The sequence below is a fragment of the Megalopta genalis genome, chromosome 4 (genome assembly GCF_051020955.1).
Source record: "Megalopta genalis isolate 19385.01 chromosome 4, iyMegGena1_principal, whole genome shotgun sequence".
In the NCBI taxonomy this organism is placed as follows: Eukaryota; Metazoa; Arthropoda; class Insecta; order Hymenoptera; family Halictidae; genus Megalopta; species Megalopta genalis.
Window position 1 is genome coordinate 24,373,834 of NC_135016.1, and position 16,826 is coordinate 24,390,659.

General features: G+C 40.9%; 1 protein-coding gene across 1 annotated transcript in view; it reads right to left on the reverse strand.

The window, feature by feature from the left end:
- The window catches only part of LOC117223078 (zwei Ig domain protein zig-8), a 48,184-nt gene that overhangs the window by 14,905 nt on the left and 16,453 nt on the right, over positions 1-16,826 (reverse strand). The window contains exons 2-3 of the mRNA XM_033475205.2: positions 9,954-10,105; positions 218-428 (exon numbers count right to left, since the gene is read on the reverse strand). Of these exons, the coding sequence (XP_033331096.1) occupies positions 218-428; positions 9,954-10,105 (363 nt within the window). The remainder of the gene's footprint in view (positions 1-217; positions 429-9,953; positions 10,106-16,826) is intronic.

Below are 16,826 nucleotides of genomic sequence, written 5' to 3' on the forward strand. Positions count from 1 at the left end.
AAAATGTATTTTTTTTTTCACCGGTATAATTTTCCGTCGCGCGTCGGAACTTTATACTTCGGCGATCGATGACAGAGCTGTTCAACAATGCGTCGTAAAAATAACGTTCCCGTATAAATGGACGGTAATGGACAGCTCCGCGGCGATAAGGACGGTGCCGTTATTGGGTTCGCGACGGGACAGAAAAAAGAAACAGAATGCATTCTCGCGGTCTCACCGACGATGTTGAGCTTGATGATGTGACTCTTTTTCGGGTCGGTCGAGATTTGGCACTCGTACTCGCCTTCGTCGCGTTCCTGGACGTACTTAACCTGCAGGGTCCAGCTGTCCACCGAGTCCACGAAAAGCGCCTGGAACCTTTCGTCCGGGATAAACATAGTTCTATCTACTGAGAGGATATGGGAGTCCCTTCTCCTGACCCACGACACCTTTATTGTTGCAAACAAGAAATATTGGAAAATCGATTAAACCGTTCGAAATAATGCTACACCCGGCAGAAAGCATTCGATCAAAAGCATCGTGATTCGTCACAGTGGTATTGTTTTTCGGTGTATATTACATGCGAAGAGTAGAATCGTATATGCATCGGATAAATGTGAGAAAAAAGTGGACTAGATTTTAGAAAAATATTATTAAGGCAGTGAATGATCTTATAAATGAATTTGAGTAGCATTACGGAACGATAGAACGTTATTTAATGTATATGGTCTAAACTGTTTGTTCCATGTTTAGGAGAAGCTTTATAAAATCAGTGTATCTTTTAACAAGATGAACATATTCATTTTATATTGATACGTTCTTAATGTCTGACGAGTTTTATCGCTACGTTCGACGTTGTCGTCGATGGAAATATTTTCTACGTCAAATATGTGAACGATGTGCATACAACGATAGATATTTTATTCCTTTGATCGGGTACTTTCTGCCAAGAGTGTACAGGAATGCTTCGCTAGTAGACTAACGATAATAATCGAATTAGGTTAATTGAATGTAATCGTATTGTTTAAATTGAAGTATCGGACGAGAAGGCTTTCCGTCGACAGAGGATGATCATGAACTAATAACGAAGCATTACGAAAATATACTTAACTATACGCTTTCGGTCAATGGAGAAAGTCATTAATGCGAACGCTTCCTGAAACTAGGTGCCACGAAGATTTGTTGCTTTTTAACGCGCGAGCACAGACTTCTATTACACCAGTTAAAGATCGACAGACTCGAGTTGGACCAAGTTAAGGGTAAGATGAATGCAACCAATTCATGCAAGATCCGAATGGGGCCGATCAAAGGACTCGGTTCGAAGCAATATGACGGCCATTAAATTCGAAGCAGGCTGATTCAAGATCGAGGTATCCGAAACTATGGTCTTTCGCAGAATATCTCGATTGTTAATTTAGGCACAGATGTCTCCTTGGATCTAGGATCGATCCCTTTGCAGGAATCGATCTCTCGATTCCCGGTTGGTCCATTCGCAGTACGATGGTACCGAGTTGGCTCATTACCAATTTGTTAGCCTTGGCTTCGGTCATTTTCGGTCCGCTAGCCCCGAGTTAGTTTATTTTGAATTTGTTAGTTTTGGCTTGGCCCGTTCCGGGAGTCTGTTAGCGCCGAGTTGGTTCGTTACGAATTTGTTACTCTTAACCTCGTCCATTTGGAGTCTGTTAGTCTTGGCATGGTCTAATTCGCGTCCCTACGGTTTGCCATTGCTTAATTCGAGTTTCCAGCCGCCATTCAAGACAACCTCCCGGACTTCAACTCCAAAACCACTCTTTCGACTCGCGGTTGATTCCGGAGCACTTGATTCAATAACTTGCGATCGCAGAATACGGAAAATTAATTTCACCCGCCGGTTATGAATATTTATCCGCAAGAAAATAAGCGTTGCATATTTTTGAGTATTTTGCCTTTTAAGTTGTATAAATTCCGACATATCAAGTATTGGGAATCATGTGCATGCACGTTCCAAATGAATTATTTTCACCTTAATGTATGCGCGATGCGTTCAATTTAAATTTTAATGAAACCCTCAGTGAAATTTAATAAATCATACAGCTTTATACACGGTAGACTCCGACGGTGTTCCGAGGGAATTTAAATAAAATTTTACCGCTCATTCCGGCTGATTCCGTTTCCCTTCGGCTACGTACATTCACCCAAGTGTGCCGCGTAAATTATTTGTACACTATTTGTCATGTGGAAAAATGGTTAAATTCGTATTAGATACAGTACACTACAAAAAATGTTTCCTTCCAGTTTCGTTAATCCCTTGATCTACGATCTCTGTCGCAGCTTTCGCATTATCAGTGGCTTTCGTAATTCACACTGTATAACAGCTTGCTAACATCTACTTTTTACAGTTTTATGTTCCAAAAGCAATGTACTCTTTCGTAACGCCATTTCTTAACCTTTTTATAGCTACTTCGATTAGCATTTCTTCGACCTTAATAATTTCCTGAAAGACAGTTAGCTGTTTTTGACGAGTTTACTCGTCATAACAGAAAATGTTGTCACTTCTTTACGACCAGTATATTCGTCAAAAACTGGTCAAGAAGGATAATATACTTTAATATTCTCGATCAAATTATATATTTTATAGAATTGTATTTACACAAAATATGAAGAAAATCAGATACATACAGTATAATTACTGTCACTTACGCACTCTTCAAAGAGATGTCTCAATATATATAGTAATAGTTATATATAATATAATATAATAACATATATAACATATGTGTAATATAATAATAATATAACAAAAGTTATTGATACTATATATTTTACTATTATATATATATATACTATATTATACTACTATTATATAATAGAAGTATATATATAAGTAGTATAATATATTATACTATTATATAATAGAAGTATATATATAAGTAGTATAATATATTATACTATTATATAATAGAAGTGTATATATAAGTAGTATAATATAGTGTATATATAATAATATAATATAGTATCAATAACTTTTGTTCCCAGACTCTGATAACAGAAGAATCAAGTTTTCTTTCGATTCAGAAGAAGTACATAACATTCGCATTTAATAGATCACGTGTGAAATCATCGTCGCGAGTTTCACTAGTTACATTGTGCAAAGGGGTTAAGATTAATATTCAAGGTAAACTGGGATATCCGAGCGCGAAATCCACGGCAAGAAAAACGGCGGGACGAACCGAGCCAAACACACATCAGCGGAAACGGATTTTTGCGGTTTGTCTGGAAACGAAACCTCGGGGAACATGAATTTGCATGCGCATCCGCGGTCCAACCATAACAATGTTCCATGAATTATCCCGCGTTCTTATTCCGTGTCCGGATCCGGCGTCGAATTTACTGTCATTAGCCGACATATTTCGGAATCCGTGGTCCTTCATTAATTCTCTAACTGCGCGCGGTTTTACGTCGGCGGGAGCTGGAATGGAATTTAAGAAGAAGCTGGCAGCCATTCACGGCCGTGTATTTTTCTCATCAGTTCCACCGGCGGAAGTCCCTTTCTTCTCAACAAAGGACTGGGGATTATTAATCTTTTCTTTTATACATCCCGGCTGCATTGTTACGGTTTCCACGGGAGCGCGGATGTATCTTCGCTACGGCCGCGAAATAAAGCAATAGAGACGTTTCTAGCGACGACGCGGCGAAAAATTCGACCGTGTCTGCGAGACCACGGGCTGGCTCCTCCGGATGAATACGGACAGGGCGAGCCGGGGGGGCCGGAGACGGAAAAACTGGGCCGAGGGTGAAAAAGAGCGGGGCCGAGCGCGCGTTCGACTTCCCGATCCCGCTCGATCAATCTTCCTTCCCTTGTCTACGGTTAATTTATCGTGCGTCGATCAGCCCCGCGGCGCGGTTCTTTCGTCCCGCGGGGGAGTCCGAGGCGGCACCGGGTCGAGCGTACCCCGCAAGAAACCGTATTAAGAGTGCATTCAATTTATCCGCGCGATAAGTATCCCGTGTCGCGCGACAAGAGGCGTTTCGTAGATGCAACCATGACTTACGACCGAGCAGAGGCTGTAATCAACGGACCGAGGCACTTCTTTAGCCGGCGCTGCCGCGGCGCAACGGCGACAAGGCGGGCCAGTAATTTCGGTCCGGCGAAAAATTTGCCTACGTCGTCTCGCGACCATTAGCACTAATGAACGAGATCGGATCGTTCTGCCGACTCCTGGCCTGAAATTGTTGTCCGGGAAACTTAATGCTAGACCCTATCGGTTTCTATCGCTCGCCGCTATTCATTCAGTCAGCGAACTCTAATTGCCCTCTAATTGCTCGCGCGCCTTGGGCGCTTTCGAGACAAATTCGCTCGAGCTCTTTTTTTTGCACGACGGAAAATTCTGTTAGCTCTTCGCGTGTGTACCGGCGGACTGTTCAGGCAAGACTCGAACGTTGATCATTGGGTAAACGACCGTAAAGACGCGACGAAAGTGAAATTATCCATTCGGTTATGTTGGAAACGTCGAGATCCGTTGTGACCGTTACCGTTCTTGCACCTGGGAACATTATCTTTTATCTTCTTGCATTTAATTTTATGCGGTAAAATGAGTACTCGCGATGTAACAGTGCCTGTCGCATGCGATGTTTGCCAAATTATGGAGAACAGAAATGGCCTCGAACGAACCATTTTGCTTCAAGATGAAATCAAAGGCAGATATTAACGATTAAATTTGCCTGTCACGTGTGGATTTTATAGAAGTTACATGTTACGAAATATCGTTGTTTGCAAACTGTGAGAAATGGACTTTCGAATGGAAAAATGGTACACTTTCTTGAATGCTTGCAAAAGCACGTGTCGTTTTAGAACGAAACTCAGAGTATTGAACTACGATCGGAACAATAGAGAACGGCGTCTGAAAACAATGTCATACGCGTAATCGATTAAATTAATTATTCCCGCTAAGACAATACGATGTATTCATTCGCGCAGAAGCGTAGAAAAGAAATCTCGCATTCGCCGAATCCTTGTTGTTGCCAAGACAATGATCGTTAATAACTAATAGAAGTCAAATCGAACTTGCAATTATTCCGTGAAAAACTTCATCCGCATCGTCGACGTGCAAAAAGTTTATCACGAATGCATTCTCTCGCATTTTTAACGATTCCACTTCATTGTCGCGCGAACACGCTAAAACCGGACGTAACAAACGCGATTCCCGGAACGGAACACGGAAGCACAGAAGGAAAGGGACGACAGAGGGTGGAGGGGAATTGCGGGAGGAGCGCGAGGCGGCGGTGGTCGCGATCGAGCGAACGCGTGTTCCGCGAAATTGTCGGCAAAGAACAATCGCTTTCAATCGTGTTTCCGAGTGTACTGGGTGCACAATGCCCGTTGACGGAAAATCAGTCGTAAAAGTACGTTTAAATCCGCGGGCGATAAGCATCGAGGGGTGTGAAGGAGTCCCGGCGTTGCCCGGTTGGGGGGGGGGGGGTTGCGACCCTTAAGTACGTAGCCGGACGATTACATAAGGGTCGCGTGTCACCAGACACTTAGTCCTGCCTCTTTCGAGGTACAACTTTCACTCCTGTAAACACAGGCTGGCTGGATGGAAAGTTCGCTAACGAGTGATACGAAAAAGTTTTATTGCACTGCAACGCTCCTGAAGGGGGTGCGATTAAATACGTCGCTCACCGGAACGGAACTCCTCCTCTGTGCCCTACAGGGGTCCTCAATTTTTCTCGTTTTTCTCCCCTTGACAGTTAACATCGAAACTATCCAGCCTGAGAAGTAACTAACGCGCGTTGCTTTTTATGTACGATGAAAAGATCGTGTTTATTCAGATCTTACGCCATTTCCGTTACAACGTATGTTTGGATTCAAAAATGTATTCGATTCGTTTTCGAATTATGCAGAAAGGGAAATTACAGAGTCTTTGTAATTTCGGCGACTTTAAAAGAAAAACTGTGTGACCGGACGTTTTAATCGGCTTGGTAGATTCGGTGTTAAGGCTTATCCTTGCCTGGCGAATGTCTATTCGCCTATACGGGTCTATTCGGACCCGTACATGTACGACTGCAAAATCAGGACTGTTCAAATTCAGAAAACACAAACGTCTAAATTCTATGTCGATTCCACTGTCAGTTCGTCTGAAACAATTAAGTTCGATAATTGATAAAAGTAATCGTTACACGCTAAATCGAATGAATAGACTCGCTATCCGTCGCGCAAGAGTTAAATTATGAGAATGGAGTTTTAGGCTAGGCTTAGATGATCGAGTCGAGTACAAATGCGGCATTTTATCTTTGACGCAGTGAAAGATCATAAATCATGCATAGCCATTTCCTGCACTCTAAGGTGTATGAATTTTGCAAAGAAAATATAGTGGCAGTTAGAAACAATTTTTGTGTCCATTTCAGAGATGTTTCATCGTCTGTATGTGCAAAATGTGGTTGGACCGTTTTCATAAAGAACGACTATAAATGCAGGACTATAAAGGTACAAAATTTCATCGAAATCGATCGTTGATGATTACGTAATGTTCCTTACTTGTAAACTGCGAATCTGTATATAAAATAAACATTTTCTTCGTCGATTATATAAAACAGATAAAAATGTATTTTTATTGTATTAACAGTACCTTTTATTAAACTCTTTTTGAGCTTTCACAGCAGTGTTTCGTTTATCTATCTTCGATATAAATGCGTAAAATCTGTAAACCACTTATTAGTTTCATGAGTGCACATTGAACTTGATAGCATCGCTAATGATATTCATTCGTATATTGTAAATACATAGCACTCGACTTGAATTTAACGTCGACACGTATTTTCAAAATTCATTCGTTCCTAAATAGATGTTTATTCGTGCTGTTTGCAATATTGAATTTTGATGGTACTGCAAGTAGTTCAAAGATGAAACCAATAATACATAAAGCGTTAACCGCTAAGCCACAGTACATTATAGCGACTTCCTTCGATGTCATCTCTTTGAACGATACGACACTATTATACTTCAATTGTATCTGCGTTTCAAACCTCTTACGTTGTGAAACCACGTGAAGTAACTACACTTTCATTTCTATTCAACTGTTATTTCATTCGAACATAAGCGTAATGCGGATTTTATATATTCATGATAATAGTAAAATTGAATAAAATTTTAATAAGAATGAAATTATAAATAACGAAAATATTAAAAGAATTTAAGGACATCTACGTATTATTTCTATTATTATTAAAAATTACTGTTTATTATTAAAAAACATTCTTATTTGACCGATCTTTGTCGCAATTTATGAAGATAAGTTTTACTTTGCATAAAAATCCGCAGTCTAGCAATGACGCGTACAGTGAACAAAACTATCGGAGACAATTTTTCAGCCATTGTCTAGTAAACTAATCCATCTAACGTGCACGAAAAAAGAAACTTGGATCGGCCGGCCTGATCATAAAAAAGTTATTGCGTCTTAAAAAGTGTCCGAATACTTTTGGACGCCGACCGTACGTATTTTCATCGACGGTGCAATTGATTTCGATGCCGCCACCTAAAGCTCGACGCCCACCGATAAAAAAGATACGTATCAAATATTCCTGGCCAGACCCATAAATGCGCAAAGGTTCATAAGAATTGCTAATCGCCGCGGCGTTTGGTCGACGGTCACAGTTTGTGATAGCAAGACCGAGTAAAACTGGAGGAAAAAAAGAAATTGTTGACCCTATATAGCAGAAGACCGGGCCGGTGTGTTAGCCTCGGGCCTGTCGTCGCGTGAGATCTGGGTTACGTCGACGTAGGGGACGTTCGCACAGGGGCCTCGTAAAATTCACGCGGCTCGTATAATCCGGCTCTAACGGCTGCGAATCCAGACAGATTAGACTTTTATAGTTCGCATAAATTCCGCGACTGGTGGGTGGGACGAAGATACCGTTCGCACCGTGTATCGGCCGTTATCGTCGCTATTTCGATGATTGTAATAGCGCGATCCGGATGTTCGTCGCGGCGCGGTATATCGGCGGGACAACGGGGCCCCTATCGTGGCAACTTTCGATGGCGGATCAACCGGAGTTCATGGAAATCGACGAGCCGACGATGCCGATACCGTCGACGCCGAATCGCAGAAAACCGGGCATTCGCGTGCAAATAAATCCGCTTTATCAGACCCTCGGGGCTGGGTCGGCGGCCGGCGGCCGGCCACCGCGGCTGTATCCGGTTCGTGCTTTTTGCAAGGAACGGGGACGAGATAACGGCCGCCGAAGTTCTCCGAGTACTTCATAATCGACCAGGGAATTAAGGAATTCGCAATTTGTCCGGCGGAGCAGGTGCTTTGCGGTGACCGCGCGATAGCTTCATTCAGTCGTTGTACGAGATGTTGCCGCGGTATCGAGGTTCTTATCTGCGAATTTATGGGCTCGTAGATTTCAATCGTCGGCTATCGCGCGCGCTGACGAAAGAATCGCAGCATTTTATTTTGGACACTGATTATCATTGGCAGCTTGTATAAGCTTCTACTGTTCTTATTAACCAGTTAACTGTGGCGATCTCATTGCAAAACGCCCACCAGCGTGTGTCGCGATAATCAAGCGATGACGGGCGATGAATCGAACGGTGGAGCGATGAGTCCAACTCAAATTATTTATAATTTTCATTTGTTAATTTATATTTACGAATAATGTGTTATAATTAATATTTACGAATATAATTTCGTTTTCGCTAGAATTACAATTTAAATATCAAATTGTAACAAAATTTTACGAACGACGGATATCATCGTCATGACACAAAATTCTGCCACATCTCCATGACGGATATAGTCGTCGAACACACTTAACTGGTTAATTGGTGTTGGAACGACTGGTAATTGTATTTATTCTGTAGACTGCGGATCTTTGTGCGAAATAAAAATTGTCCAAATGTATTGTAAGAGACATGTATTAGGTGGAAATGTCTTCTTTTTAATAATTGCGATGATTATGATTAATGCTTTAGGTGCAGTTTTGTATTGACATAACTGCATAAAATCCGCAGTCTGTTGATTTGAGATGGTATAGCTTGTACATGATAGAATTAAAAACAAGATTAGTGGGATGTGTTATTTAATTCTAAAGAAAGAAAGTGCAGTTGAAAGTCATCATTTTTAACGGATCGACATCGTAATTTTTATATCGATGGAAACAATCTCTGCAACTCTTCTCAGATAGAGCATCGTTACCGTAATGTTCTACAAGTAAAGATGACATTCAACAGGCAAATCAAAGCACCCCTATTATATTATTTCAGTTTTAACAAATTTTTATGTCGAGGTTGATGAGTTTTGACTTAAGTGCTCCTTGATTGTCACAGATACATTAGCGAATCGCGTTCAATTTACTGATTGTCGTTAATTTCGCGTCTCCTCGTCCGGTAAAAAGTACTCGTTTATGTGGCAATACCATAATTTGACGATACTAAATCTTTCTTAAATTACCAAATTCGTTTTTAACACGTCGTCTGCATTTGATACATTTGTAAAACTTTCGAGGAACTTTAGATACTTTATAATAACTTTTTCGCAGTTTCGTCGTGCGATATTTTATCGCACTTCGAGTACAAAAACGTCCGTGTAACCTGTTTAAGCGATATTTTCATGGAAACTTGCGCATACAACTTTCAAAAAGCGTTCTCGTATCGTAAACTCGAAAAATAAGGGCGTTAATGAACGTCGTTAAAATAAAGGATGGGCAAAGAATACGTTTCAGTTTACCGCGGGAATATGATGGCAAATAAACAGAATAATATCCATACTAAACCTTGCGGAAATCATCGTAAAGTAATCGCCGAAAATCACAGTTCTGTTGCCGATCTAACAAAAATGTTGAACTTCGTTCAAGTAGATTGTGGCAATTAAACAAGACACGAGTACTCTTTTCGTGGTAAAAAATGTATAAAAACAGTTGGTTGGTATCCGGCAGATCAGCCACGGTTTCCGCATGGTTAAATATACAATAGTGTCAAGTGAAGATGGCGGACTTACTGATTTATTACCAAGCTGTCGCACTCTGCACGGCAAGTACGCATGCCTTCCCAACTGGGCCGTGACGTTCGTGGGGGTGTTTGAGTCGAAGTACGGCCCCGTGTAAATCCCGTCGAACCTCTTCACCAACGAATGAGACCTTGTGCTCACCCCTGAAAAATTCCATGAATTTTTAAACCTTAAAGCACACACGAAACTTCCGCATGCAACTACCGAAAACGCGTAGAGGAGCTCCGATCACGCGAAGTCCTTCCGTTACAAATACGAGGTGAAACGAGGCGCATACAGTAGTATAATACAAGCGGTGTACATTATTCGATTCATGGCACCACCGAGTCGTCAGCCTAGTCTTCCTCATTGCCTACGTGAAACGATATTCATCTTACAGGAACACGTTCGAAGTACCGCTAAACGCGGAGTATAGCGGAGTTTATGGCAATTGAAACTTTGTGAACGACAACGTTCGGATTATCAAATACGAATTCCTTGACTCGCAATTGAATTCCGAAGTTCTTGGTTGAAACACGCTATTTCATTTTGCTTGCCGTTCGTACACTTAACGTTGCCGAGTAAAATGATCTGTTCGAACTCGAAGACGCAGTTTCGAATGATCGCTATCGAAATGTTGCAGACACATTTCGAACAACTGTGAACATTATTTGCTTGTCTTCCGTGCTGTTACGTCGTTCTACTTAATTCGCGTTGCACTGTTCTGTATTCTACAAGTACATCTCATTATTGTGCCGACTCTCGTGAACAAGTGCATATACTTGCTGCTGCACCACCGGCAATATTCTTCTTGTTCATAAATCTAATTAAACGGATCATGTTTAATTCATGTTCGGAAACAGTTTCTGCTTCTCCCGGAAAACGAATATCTTTCAAATTGCGCAACGAAGATGCGAAGGTAAAAGTTAAAAATAGCCAAGTTTGGTATGTACATATAGTACAACCTCTCGAGACGGCTTGGAGACATCATTATAAAGTAAAGGGGTTAATACATTCCCATTTTCTTTTTACTATGCGACATTTCTTAGTCACGCAAAATAGTCTTCTTTTCTCATGGTAAAAGACCGATTAACGATCAAGATATTTTCTCGGAAAACGAAGCGCTGTACGAAACAGCGTCAAATGAGGTCGTCTCGGCACAGTACATAAATGGGGGCAAGAAAACACGCGACCAAGAACAAAGAAGTTTTATTTTAATTTCACGTTCCTTTTATATACACTTATAAAATCTATATAATGCATAGAGATACGAAGGAAAGAATCGTGAAGAGCCGTGGTATATTTAGAAAGTTTCTGGGATCAATGAAAACTGTAATTCGCAGAAGGTCAACAGTGTATTCACGAAAGTCGTGTTATTCCTTGAAGAATGTCAACGTACAGTGACTCGTGAAAGTAATCACGGACCTCTTAAAAGGGAACAATTTTTTTAACATTGGACCAAACGACTTAAAGTTTCTTTACTTAAAGTTTATTACATGATGTTCAAACAAATTTTAAAAAAATTGCTATTATTAGGGGGACCGGAAAGTAATGTCGTTTCTGCGCATATTTATCTGTTTGAATTTAATGTAAACAAACGACATAACTTTCCGGTCCCTCTAATATTTGAAATGACAAGAATAATTAAGACTCGAGCTACAAACAATTAAACGGTGCAAATATCGCGGTTTCTCACGATTTCCGCAAATTTCGATAACAGTTGAAGGACACGAATTTCTTAACTTTTACGCCACTCCAACAAATTATAATTTATAAAAAGAACATTGTTCGGGCTAACATTTTTCTGATAAGCTAGTCCCTCTAAAAGGATTGAAGTCATTCGCTCCGATTTTGAAAAAGTTATTCCATTTTGAAAGGACGTTCGCATTATTTCGCGAAACACCGTGTCCACGCGCTCGCCTCCGCCATTCGATGTTTACCGGAACGCGCGCGTAAGCGAGACATCCTAATAAAAATGAAAATCAATTAGCATAGTTCACGCGTTGCAGGCTCGAAACGAGCCCGCGGTTAAATTGAAAATCACCGTAGGGCGGTGGCGCGTCCCCGGTTCGCCGGCAGCCGCATAATATCGCTGTCGCGCGAATTCCTGAAAGGTGTTGCGACACGAAACATTTTGAGCTCGGCGCGCGAGCACGAAACGTTTACGAGTCCTCGAATCCCCGGGCAAACTTGAGCCTTAACCCCCCGAGCGCCCCTCGCATCTTAGACGGTTGCATTAACGTGGCACCGTGATCACGCCGGATTGTTATACCGGCTGAATTTACATTGTACCGGATCTCGGGCGCCGTGGCCATGATGGAATAATAAAAGGATCACCGGAATATAGTGTATTTCGCATTCGTGACGTCCATACACTCGCGGCTTCCTTCGCCTCCTCCCCACCACCCCGACTTTTCCCCGTCGCTTCTTGCCTTTCAGAATAAATCCTATCAGAGCTTCTGCCAAGCCATCGTGCCTTGGGGAAATGGATACTAATCCCGGGATTCCGATTCGAGGGATCCGAAGACGGATCAGCATTCGGCCCGAAAAGCAACGTGGGCTCCGTTCCAACGACCTTGAGGGCCCACATCCGGTCTACCGGCCGAAGGGTATAAAGGAGCCACGTATTTGTTCGCACATCATATTTCCCGTACGTGATATCATATCATACACGTCTTGATGCACACGACCCCCTTTTTTTCCATTACTCGCGAATTTCCCCCTCCCACGAAGGATCAATTTGTCTTCGACTGCATTATGGATACGGGGATCGGCGAGGCTGAATCGAACGACCTTTTCCGAAATGTCATTGTTTATTCGTTCGAGAAGATACGGCGACGAGAGCTACTCGAGGACTACAGTGATGTCTCTCTAATTGACGCACAGATTGTCCACAAAAGTGGACAATTCAGGGAGAAGAGAGACGATTATTCGATCCTTGCGGTTCATTTTTGTAGTCACGAATTGTCAACAACTATAAAAACGAGCTGCAAAGCTCGAATGATAGTATCTCCTCTTCCCAAATTGTCCATTTTTGTGCACAATACAGTAATGTCTCCCTTACTGACGCTCAGATTGTCCACTAAATTGGATAATTTGGGAAGAAGAGATACGATTATTCGAGCCTTGCGGCTCGTTTTTATAATTGTGGACAATTTATAACTATAAAAATAAACCGCAAGGCTCGAATAATCGTATTTCCTCTTCCCAAATTGACCATTTTTGTGCGCAATCTGGGCGTCAATTAGAGAGACATTACTGTATAAGCGTCAGTTAGGGAGACATTACTATACATGGCTTCTCATTTATTTGTGCTTAACGATTGAAATCTTTATTTCGTAGCGTTTGTTTTAATTTAGTTTAGAATAATTGTATTGGCTAGCGTGCATCGTCGATGATAAAGATAACGAAGGAATGACCTTATTGGTTCGATTTTGCTACTTATTTCAATGACGATGCATGAATATCAAGCTGATATAATGCGGAACTCGAAGGAAATATGTTGGTTATTGAATCGACATTTATAAAATAAGATCAACGACGCCCGCAACTAAGTTCTCTCTGTAATTATTGGATTATTAATCCTATATACATACATTAATAGAAACTGGTACGAACAGCAATAATATTTGTGTGGAACAATAGCATGGCTTCTCTTTTCATTTTCAATCGTTAAGGTTTACGTAAAAGAAAATCTTGATTCCGATATATACTAGTTTCAAAGGAAAATAAATTTCAATAATATAATAATGCATTAATACGAAAGTGAGACGCAATGTAACCATAGTAGAAAAGGTTCGATATGATTTCAAACGCTACAACTTTCATTATTACAGTATTCAAAATGATTACTGTATACAGTAATGTCTCCTTTACTGACGCTCAAATTGTCCACTAAAATGAATTTGGGAAGAGGAGATGCGATTATTCGAGCCTTGCGGCTCGTTTTTATAATTGTGGACAATTTATAACTATAAAAATAAACCGCAAGGCTCGAATAATCGTATTTCCTCTTCCCAAATTGTCCATTTTTGTGCGCAATCTGGGCGTCAATTAGAGAGACATTACTGTATAAGCGTCAGTTAGGGAGACATTACTATACATGGCTTCTCATTTATTTGTGCTTAACGATTGAAATCTTTATTTCGTAGCGTTTGTTTTAATTTAGTTTAGAATAATTGTATTGGCTAGCGTGCATCGTCGATGATAAAGATAACGGAGGAATGACCTTATTGGTTCGATTTTGCTACTTATTTCAATGACGATGCATGAATATCAAGCTGATATAATGCGGAACTCGAAGGAAATATGTTGGTTATTGAATCGACATTTATAAAATAAGATCAACGACGCCCGCAACTAAGTTCTCTCTGTAATTATTGGATTATTAATCCTATATACATACATTAATAGAAACTGGTACGAACAGCAATAATATTTGTGTGGAACAATAGCATGGCTTCTCTTTTCATTTTCAATCGTTAAGGTTTACGTAAAAGAAAATCTTGATTCCGATATATACCAGTTTCAAAGGAGAACAAATTTCAATAATATAATAATGCATTAATACGAAAGTGAGGCACAATGTAACCATAGTAGAAAAGGTTCGATATGATTTCAAACGCTACAACTTTCATTATTACATATTACATTTCATTTCAGTATTCAAAATGATTACTGTATACAGTAATGTCTCCTTCACTGACGCTCAAATTGTCCACTAAAATGAATTTGGGAAGAGGAGATGCGATTATTCGAGCCTTGCGGCTCGTTTTTATAATTGTGGACAATTTATAACTATAAAAATAAACCGCAAGGCCCGAATAATCGTATCTCCTCTTCCTAAAATGTCTATTTTTGTGGTCAATCTGGGCGTCATTACTGTATCTATAAATCTCATCTGTAGACATTAATCGGATCTAACATTTCCGGTGATGCAAAAAGTTAGAATAATACAATTGATATGCATACACGTGGTCGATTAATTTCTCCGACGTCATTACACGACCCCATTGCACGCGATAGTAGAAGGGGCTCTTCGAAGTTTTTATCTGGAGAGTGTAAGATGGAGTACGGCTGTATAGTGGCTATTAAGTCCAAGCATTACAAGTTGTTTTGCTTTCTGACCATGAAGCTAATTGCAATTTAAAAAGTCGTAAGCTCCGGATGAGTATTGCAAAATTGAAGTCTAAGAACTGGCAGAACATTCTCGCGTTTAATTGAAATACTTATCCGCTTCGTTTACGATAATACTGAGTACATACTCCTTAGTTCTTAAAACTATGTAAAGCGTGCATCCGTAACCCGCAACCATTTAAACTCGAGTTTCATGTAAAACGAGCTCTTGAGGACATTTTAGGCTGCGTCACTTGTTCTTTCATGTAAAATCGGTACATAGTTAGATATCGAAATTGTTGGATGCAACGATTGTTTAGTTATCGATCGCAAAGACATAGTAGACATCTGATCGAGCCGAAGTGTTAATTAAGTTTAACAAGTTTTTTTGATCTCGAATACGGTCTTTTATTTGTCAAAATATTCGTTATCTCTGTAATTATCTCTATAGTTCAACTTGTGATTCAGCTTATGAACAATAATTTGTTACAGCTACGATGTGATGTATCCTCAGGTCTAGTCAATGAAACGGTGACATACTATTTAACTATTTAAAAACTGTCTCACATTTTCATATAAATATGTGAAAAAATGTCAAATCTAAGGAAAAATGTTATTCGCTTATATTAACGGATACAAATGAATTCAATTGAACAGACTAATAGTTACGCTTCGAATTATTTGTACGAGCAGACATTGTTTCTAGAAGGGAGTACAATAATTAAGAATATTTGGAAGAATAAATGTGATGAATATTTGCATACGCGTATTCGAAATGCTTCTACATTGATTCTACATATCGTGTCTACGAAATGTAATAAAAATCAACTTACCATAACACTGTAACAACGTACCACATCGTAGACAATTGCTTTAAAAATCTGAATCAATAATTACCACAAACAACGATTTAATCAGTAGTAATGCTTAACAATATATGATACTGGAACCTGTCTCTGCGCGAACGTTACAGCCGCAGAAGTAAAAATTTTGCATGCGTGCTCGTAATTCGATGACCGAGGGTTGCGAACCATATTTTTATACGATTTCGGCCGTGGCTCTCTGTGCATCGCGCGACAGAGGAACTATTAAATTGGACCGCCCGCGGTCACCCGCGTACAGCATCGTAAAATCTGTGCCGACTGTGGCCCGCGTAGAAACCGCGCCGTTGATAAGTAGCGGAAAAATCGACAGAACTTTTGTCCCCGGCCCGGCGTTTTCGCGATTCTTCCATGACGCCGATTCCCTTTTGTATTACGTACGTGTCTACGCCGATAAGGGAAACAGTGCATTACTTGGCAGCTTACGATTCAATGCTGCGCCGGGAATCGTTGCTCAATCGACACGCAACAAATACGGGGAAGCGTTTATCGGGAGAAACGTTCGTTTGTTCGGCCGGATGCGAGGTATCGAACGATATCTTCCCGCGGAGGTCGCACGAATTCGCGTCCCCGTTGTCGACGGGGATCGCAGGGTAGAGGCGGCCCGATTTATCGGCGATGCTTCGAGTTCGCGAGTTTATGCGAGACGCCGGGAATACGGGATACAGAGGACGGGCGGCGAAGGAGAAGAGCTCGATAAAACAGCTATACCGGCGGAAAGTTTTTGCGCTTGCGGAGCTATCGTTCGCAACTCGTCGTGCGCGTTATTTAACTTCGCTCCGCGTACACCGCCGACGCGTTCTTTCGCCGAACGACTTTCAATCCACTTCGTAAACCGCGGGATCCAGTGCTCCTTTTCAGAGGGGGCCCCTCGATAATCGCGTCGGAG